Here is an 8653-nt window from a genome sequence, read left to right as displayed (position 1 = left end):
CTGTAATTACAGAGAAATTTATCAATGGGACTTGGGACAATGTTTAAATTATATTTTAAGATACGGAAAAATATTTTTAGTGCAGATTTTTAACGACATTTTTGCAATTATTATTTAATGTTGATAAATTGAGCGGCTGTTCTAGCGGAAGTCAGTAGGTATATATTCCACGGTTAATTACAAGTTAATTCGCTTGTTATTGTGACAAAAAGAAATTAGAATATAGCTCAATCGGGCTAGGAAAATGTAAAACAAATTCTATCTCATGAAGAAATCGTACAATTATTTACCTGGTCTTTAACGAAAGGCGCGGTAGAAACAATTAAGGTTGACCAGTAATTAAATTAATTGAATTATCTGCTAGTTTCGGTTAACATCTTTTATCTGCGAGAAGAAGACCCAAAACAATGAGCGTCGCACAGCAGCTTCGGAGGCAAGAGGCGCTAGTCTCTTCGGTACCCTGAAGCTGACATTTGTTTTTGATACTAAGTAATTAATTAAATTGAGAACAAGAGAAGAATGTGAGGCTTGTGAATTGAATGCATCCCAAAACAAATTTAAAACTTCATGGAAGAAAGTTTACTATGAAATGAGTTAGACTCCTTGATATCAAATGAGAACTAAAAACGACATGTCGGGATGGATTTATTTTTGAAATAACTGCAGCGAATAAGCAACTCTAAAATAATTAACTATGAAACACCGTTTTGTCCTACAGAAAATTAAAATGATAAAGATTACTATATAGAGGTTTTAGACCCTTCATTTTGATCAGACAGCTTCAGGCTACCGCCGTAACCAAGTGTGAAAAAATTACATAAAAACCCGAGTGTGAAAAAAATTACATAAAAACCCGAGTGTGAAAAAAATTACATAAAAACCCGAGTGTGAAAAAAATTACATAAAAACTCAATTTAGCACAGGCAATGGGATCATTGGGATACAAAAGGTGACCGGCAAAATGTTGTGAATACATACTAATTTCAGACAAAATATGCTATTGGAGAGCGTCAAGAACAAAAGAATTAGTTGGAAGAATTAGTTCTAGTCTCGAGTGTGACTGATTGGGACTAGACTAATTGCATTAAGATGGTAACTAGAATCAAACAAACTATGATTTTGATATATCGGGAAATAAAAACATACATTTTTCTTGATATCGTGTTATTCATCGTAAATGGCAGGAAAAGCCAGGGCCATACAGAGCGCGGCAGCCTGGCTGTGCTGATCATAGCTGTTCAATAACCTAAATCGCTGCGACACGTGGGGCGGCACAGAGATGCCACACCCACCCTCGCCCCACAGGTACCCAGGGGGACCTCCGGTCTGCAGAAGAGCGAGCAGCACACGCAAGCCATACCAGCGGTCATGCCCTTTCTGGAAATAGAACATGTGCATCGTGGCCTCTGAGCTAAGTTATAAGTTAAATAGCCGAGTTAAGCTAAAGTTGACTTAGACCTGTTAAGACCCGTGGACTAAGTTATAACTCAGTCCCGTGGACTAAGTTATAACTCAGACCCGTGGACTAAGTTATAACTCAGACCTGTGGACCCATTCACAACCATAACAATGGACAATGCTTAGCTATTGTTCATTGTTATGGGTGTGAAAATACCAGAATAGATGCTAAGTTCATGAAGCACTAATTAATGCTAGTTAATCAAAAAGAAACGACTTGATCAGCAGTAGGATATAGTTGTTGGAAGTTCATTACAGAGAGTGGATCATTTTTTGAAGCAAATTTATGTTTTGTGATACTTTTGGGAAGACAAATTTAAATTACCAGATAAATGCCGAAACAATGGGCTCTTCTTCTGATTTAAATCAATAATAAAAATGCAATCTTAGTGTACTCCTTCCAGTCAATGATGGTAAATTAAAAATGTTTTCATGATATTTTGCCCTACCAGGAGCATACCTGTAAATGGATTGATCTTGTGATTCGAGATTCCTTGACAAAATAAACTCCACTGGTCCTTGAAGAGCTTGCATATTTTCCATATAGGGAGTTTTGGAGGCTATTGGACACACTCGTCCCTGTCAAGGATTTTCTGTTTAGAAGTACAGTTAGGAGGCCAGTAACCTGTTGAATAAGCATATAAGTATTACAATGCAATTTCCAAACCTTATTCATTAAATATATATACAACAATAACATCTATGGTCCTAGGTAATCACACATTTTATGCAAATTCCCTTCCCTAAAGCTATTATTCAATAAAAAATTAAAAAAGTGTTTGTCATATATTGCTATAATTTATAGAGCAAGTATGATTAATCTTGACATAGCTCAAGAAAGCTAACCTGATATAGGTCAAGTTCTTTTCAGGCCTCAATCATTAGTATAAAAATATAATTCAGTACTCACTGCAGTGAGTGACAGAGCGCATTTTCTCGTCGACGAAAACTTGAGGTCACGGACAGACGGACGGACAGACGGACAGACAGACAGACAGACAGAGACGGACATGGCAAGCACAATAGTGCATTTTTTCCATATATGAGAAAATGCGCTAAAAAGGCTACTTTAACCTCAAAGATTTCAACATTGATCAGATCAATGAAACCTACATGAGCAGTGGCATAAGCAGTTGATTGCCGTTCACTAGCTGGTCCACTCTGCTGGGCACTAGGTCTTTCTGATAAAATGTACACATTGCTGGCGGGAATTTGGTCCATAATTGACTGTACCTGAGAATAAACAACATAGAATATCATACTGTAGTTTCATAGAATCTTAAAAACACAAACAGCCTTTGCAAATTAATAACAAGACTCCAAATAATGGTATGGTAAGGCAATGACAAGTTTGAGGAGCGGAAAACATAAGTCTACATATATCAGGTAGTTTAACAAGAACACATGTGGGAACACTCTAAGATACTACTGACCTCTGCTAAAAGATCTACTACATCAATCCTGGACTCAAATATTTTCTTGCAATCAATTGTCCCAACACTCCAAAGATTTGGATGTGTAATTCCAGCACTGTTTGCAGTATGTCCTTGATCTTCAGGGTGAGAGGTAATTTTTGTTAAAATATTGGTACAAGTATTTTGATTGTAGTGATCTTGCTCATGTTTGACCTTCTCCAGCTGGCACCATGCCACGTGATGATTTTTTATTGCTATTCCTACAACATTTGTGATTTCCTGCAGAGATGAAAAAGTAAGAATTATATCATAATATAGTATTTTTAATAATACTAATATTTAAGCTCTGCAAGTGTTCTTACTGAAATTAATCAGCCTCAACTATGAAACTTTAAGTAATTGATAATTATTTGCAAATTGGAGCAAAATCAAAATAAATATAATGCAACAAATGATCATAAAAGTAAGATGCAAGATGTCATTATTTCACAAGTCATGATATACGGATCTCAATGGAAAAAATAATTTAAAAACTGTACACTAAGTCACTTGCGTTAGGTATATCAGAATTAAAACGGTCAATGGCAAACCTGATGGTCAGAAATTCTAGGCTGGATCATCCGTTTGGTCATCCTTGTAGTTAACTTTGGTTGGATTGAAGATGCTTCTTTACCCCCCAATATGCACTGGCAGATGAATTCAATTTTTTTCAACCCAATTCCATCAACAAGGATAAGATCTTTCAGATCAGTAAATTTTTCTCTTTTCTTTCTAGCAGCCAACAGCTTCAAAGTAGCTGATTTTGATATTTTATAGAGCAGAAGTTGCTCCTCATTGGCAGTATTGATGGTTTCCAAAACATATTGCTTGTCTTCATTTGAGAGTGGGACACGATAGTTGCGGAGATCATAGTGGCCGTCTGGTAGATCCTCAAAGTTTGAGCTGAATCTCTGAAAAAATTGTTATAAAAGTTTAGTCCTGATGTAATATTACTAAATCTCTGAAAAAATTGTTATAAAAATTTAGTCCTGATGAAATATGACATTAAACTTAAATTTTTGCTTCCTGGTTGTATTTTGATACAAGACTAAGTGTGATTGTTGATGAACACAAAAAAATAAATGTCTTGTACAAAATAAAATTTGAGCACCAGTGTGTGGGAGCATGATTTTATGCAATGGTAATCCATGCCTGGCATGGCTATGCACTGTCTGGAACAAAAAATGTATTGTCAGGAACAAAAATGTACTATGGAACAAAACTATGTCAGGAACCAATGTACTGTCAGGAACAAAAAATTTACTTCTCAAAGAATTATGGCATGCAGCATGGATCGAGAAAATGTCAATGTAAATTCCAATGCAGCGGGACTTAGGAGCTTCTATTAATCACACTATGGTCAAAAACATATTGCAGTGAGTCAGAGGCAATGCAAAATAAAATCTTTTCTGCAAAAAATCTGGTTAATTTGATATATTTTTCTTTTGCTAATACATATTTTCAAATATATTTGCTTTGTCAAATTTTGGATGAGACATTCATTAAGAAATGCGTCATATAAGTTTGAACTTTGAATTCATTTTCTGTTTTGCTTTGTGTTTTCTACTGATACAAAGAACCAACAAGTTCTCTCCTTGACTAATTTAGACGAATATCAATAGATAGCTGATTTACAAGATAATTTAAAGGGATAAATACTACCTACTGAATGATAGTAGTTACTAATACATGTATGTGTATAGTTGCATGGATAGGATCAGGATAGCAAAGTTTTATTCTTTTCAATACAGTAGTCTTAACATCACACAATTTTGGCAGGTTTGAAATCTCAGAGCTTCAAAGTTAAGTACCGTATTCTTATTTAATTGAAAATTTTGCAGTTTGCAAATGTGTAGTGTCATTTTAGGATAAACTGCACTTTGGCAGTTCAGTACCATTCCCACTCAAGCTAAAATATCCTGCACACAGCATAATGACGGCACCCAAAATGTTTTGTTGATGATTGCATAATTATTGTCAAGACCGACTACAACTGGATCTCAAAAAACCTCTATGGTACCTACCTATCAAGCTGTGACAAGAGCTTTCTAGCCATTTTTGGAACCATGAGATTCCCACAATATGAATTAAACACCTCCTATCCAATTGTTAACAAAAAAGCACAATCAAGCCATGAGATTCGAAATGTTGTGAAAATTTGGTGAAGAGGCTGGTGATGCGTCACTTGATGTCACCAGACTCTTCACCAACGTCCCAACTGAAGAAATATTAGAAATCATTGCAAAGCATGTATATTCTCATCCAACTTTGTTGGCTCCACCAATAGCTAAGAAAATTCTCCTCAATCTCCTTTGACTCTGCAATTCCGAATCACCTTTCTAGACTCCCAACTACAAAATTTTTACCAACAAACCAATGGCGTAGCCATGGGCTGTCCTCTTGGTCCTACTTTTGCTGAGTACTATCTGTGCAAAATCGAAAATCAAGTACTTTCAGATGAGCAGGTCAAGCCCGAATTGTACTGCAGGTATGTTGATGATATCTTTGTTGTCATTCAAGGTGAAGAACAACTGAGGAACCTACAAATGGCCTTCGAAATGAATTCTGTCTTAAAGTTTACCTACCAACGAGCTTGGAGAAAATTGTACTTTGCCTTTTTTAGATATAGTCCTACAAGCTAGAAATAATTTTTTCATCACCAAAGTATACCAGAAACCCACAGATGTTGGGAGAGTCCTGAACACCACCAGCGAATGCCCAGAGTGCAACAAAAAAAGCGCAATACATGCTCTCATCCAACAAGCTCTCAAAACCTGCTCATATGAAAATGACTTAAATACAGAGCTGAGAAACTGCAAAAGAATCTTAGTCAATAATGGATTTGCCAATAGAACAATCAACGCAGAAATCTCAAAACTTTGATTGAACCAAAACAGACGCAACAACAAACCAGAGACTGATGCAAACATCACAACCATCTACAATGAGAATCAAATGACCAGCAGTTATAAAACAGATGAACAAATCCTCCAATCCATTGTTGACAACATCATGAACACAACTAACAATAAAATCAAACTACTGATCTATTATAAAAACAAGAAAATACAGAATCTTGTAATGAACAATAACCCCTGCAAAAAACGCAAGTTTTCCAAGAGACCAATGTAGTCTATAAATTTTCCTGCAATAGAGAAGATTGTAGACATCTCCCTAATATGGACTACATTGGGCTCACAAGTACGACATTAAGCCGATGTCTCAAGTGCCACCTTCAGTCTGGTGGACCAAGGAACCACCTGATGGAAACCCACAACAAGACAATCACCCACACAGTGCTGGACGAGTGCACCAGCATCGTCATGCGATGCCCCGATGCCAACCGACTCGCGATAGCTGAGGCCCTCATCATTGAGGATAGGACCCCAGCCATCAAACTACAAGCTGCTGGATTTGTCAGAACCTTGAGACTGTTTTCACAGTAGTTTTCGGTGTTTTGATTTCTGTTTATCTTAATATTTCTGTGACTAGGTATCATTTCTAACCAATTTTATTTTTTGAGTAGTATCCTATTTACATGATTTTGTACATATGTTGACCTAAATTTCGTAACTCAACGTGCTTTTTAACTTGATAGTGAATGATTGAAACATTCAAAACGTCATTAACAAAATAAAAATGTCCATTGGTACTTTGATTTTTGATTTACTGTGCAAACAAAAAATATTGTTTGATATGTTGAAAAAACTAATATAAAAATCATCAATAAAACAAATTCTCTGGTTACAAGTGAAATTCATCACTTGAAATGAGAATTTTCAGGTAAAATGTGAAAAGTCTAACTGAAAAGTTTTCTAGGAGCTACATCCATAAAGAAATTAATATAGAATAAAAATACTTTACAACAAGTTTTTTTGTTGATATTAAACAATAACAAGTAATAGTACTTACAAATTTTATAAAATTTAATAAGAATTAAAGCATATTTTAAGTCAAGGATGGCCCACAAAATGTTTCTAAAAATAATTATTTTCTGACATATGGCGTGTGACGTCACACACAATATGTTGCAGTGCAAATATGTTGCATGTGTGAAGTCACCACAAGGTCCGTTCTTCAACTCTTTACTTGGCTTTAAGCTGGCAAACATGGTGCCAAGTCATTCACTTTTATAAATATTGTGAATATTTTTCAATGTGATATTGTAAATATTTTTGATTGTGGATCTTTTTCAATTGTGAATCTTTCTGATTGTGAATATTTTCAATTCTAATATTGAAATATTAGAATTGAATACTCAAATCTTGAGGATTCTAACATCTTGTGATGCATGAAGCTTGATATGTGAGCAAAGGAGTGAAGTGTCATTGAGTTTGAGTTGAAGTCATACCGGTAGATCTGCAACCTACAAAAGTAGATCACTGTTATTTTGTCAGTCATTGTTGGCATTTTGCAACCTACATTTCTAAGTAAGTAAGATATTTTACTATTGAATTTTTTATTTTTAAATTTATTTTCTGGATGGCGATTTATGTACATGGTATTGCATAGGAGTAAGTTGTATTGTATTGACTGCAAGAAAATGATAACTAGCTCTGTCTTACTACATCGACAGTTGACACTTATAAAGTTACACTTCATCCTAGATATGACAATTCAAAAATAATTAAATTTCAAAGTAGTATTTATTTGAAGTTAACTTTACATTTAATACAAGACTTTTAAGTAACTATTTTTCTTTGATGAAAAATTAAATTAGTCAATTTCCTAACTTCAGTTGATCAAAAATCCTGTCTATTCAATCTACTGTCACTAGCTCCCCTCCAAAAAACTGGGTCTTAGTTTTTTTAAGAAAGACAAAAATCCATGTGCCCTTTGCCAAGACCAAAAAATACTGCCAATCCTATAATTGCATTATGCTCAGAACCATGACTAGATTTTTTTAGCTGTGAATACCGTACCCAGGGCATGAAAATCCATTTAGGAGCCGCTATCTTATTTGCAAAGTACCATGCAGGTGTGATCGCAAATCTCTAATTTTACCCTAGAAATAACAAGATAATTTGTCTCTTTAGTTTAGGAATTAGAGGTAACTGAACATGCAATTATGAATAGTTAACATTTTTGTTCATGAATAAAAGCAATTATAATGCAGTCTGACGTGAGTGCAATAAAGCAATCTCCAACAAAATATTTGGGTTGACTCATTAAATAGGATATTATGGCAAGTACAGCAAACTGAGCAAAAGTTGAAAATTTTGTGAAATGACACATTTTTGGACCACAATTTCTTCAATCAAACAAGAATACATCACATTAGAGCCACAAGATTTAATACTTACTAAAATTATATGACATTAGAGCTGCAATATGTTAGAAAAAAGTAGGACTTTGCCAACTAGCACCCACCTTGGCAACCTGCAGTCTAAGTCTCAACCAAAAAGTTTTATTTTACTTTGAATAGGTAGCCTATAACAAGAGCTTTTTAATGGTGCTAAAATCTTTAAAATTGCCTTAAAAGGAGACTTAGAAATGGTAATTTGGAAACCTAGAAATTAAATAAATGAAAATAGTTATAGCTTTTTCACTTTCATTTGTACTCCACTAAAAGTCCACTTGAATTTATATGCCATTCTTCTGGATTTTTTCTCTTTTCAGATGCATATTTTTAATATGATCAAAATGAGAAAATTGTTTTTGTGCAACTACATACGGTAGTGATTAACCAGAGATTTTTTCATAGTCAATTTATTTTCAATTTTCTAATTTACTCAAGATTT

At 34.6% G+C, this 8653-nt stretch overlaps 1 protein-coding gene across 1 annotated transcript; it reads right to left on the bottom strand.

Moving 5' to 3' along the window:
- Nucleotides 1-1155: 1155 nt before the first annotated feature.
- On the bottom strand, nt 1156-8362 carry LOC108673718. The gene is made up of 6 exons (XM_018161585.2): nt 8283-8362; nt 3464-3823; nt 2892-3152; nt 2572-2691; nt 1919-2083; nt 1156-1377 (listed from the first exon to the last, which is right to left on the bottom strand). The coding sequence occupies exons 2-6, from the start codon at nt 3503-3505 to the stop codon at nt 1165-1167; spliced, it is 801 nt and encodes a 266-aa protein (XP_018017074.1). The 5' UTR covers nt 3506-3823; nt 8283-8362; the 3' UTR covers nt 1156-1164.
- Nucleotides 8363-8653: the final 291 nt, after the last annotated feature.

This window comes from Hyalella azteca, unplaced genomic scaffold (genome assembly GCF_000764305.2).
Source record: "Hyalella azteca isolate HAZT.00-mixed unplaced genomic scaffold, Hazt_2.0.2 contig1657, whole genome shotgun sequence".
Taxonomy (NCBI): Eukaryota; Metazoa; Arthropoda; class Malacostraca; order Amphipoda; family Hyalellidae; genus Hyalella; species Hyalella azteca.
Note: the sequence above shows the minus strand (reverse complement) of the source record. Positions and strands in the feature narration are given on the sequence as shown.

Bases quoted from the DNA above. Each gene is read 5' to 3' on its own strand.
- LOC108673718 (XM_018161585.2), bottom strand. From the start codon at position 3,505: ATGACCAAACGGATGATCCAGCCTAGAATTTCTGACCATCAG. The intron at 3,153-3,463 runs GTTTGCCATTGA...TCATCTCTGCAG, and splicing joins CTAGAATTTCTGACCATCAG to GAAATCACAAATGTTGTAGG. The intron at 2,084-2,571 runs GTAGGTTTCATT...CTTATTCAACAG, and splicing joins CTGCTTATGCCACTGCTCAT to GTTACTGGCCTCCTAACTGT.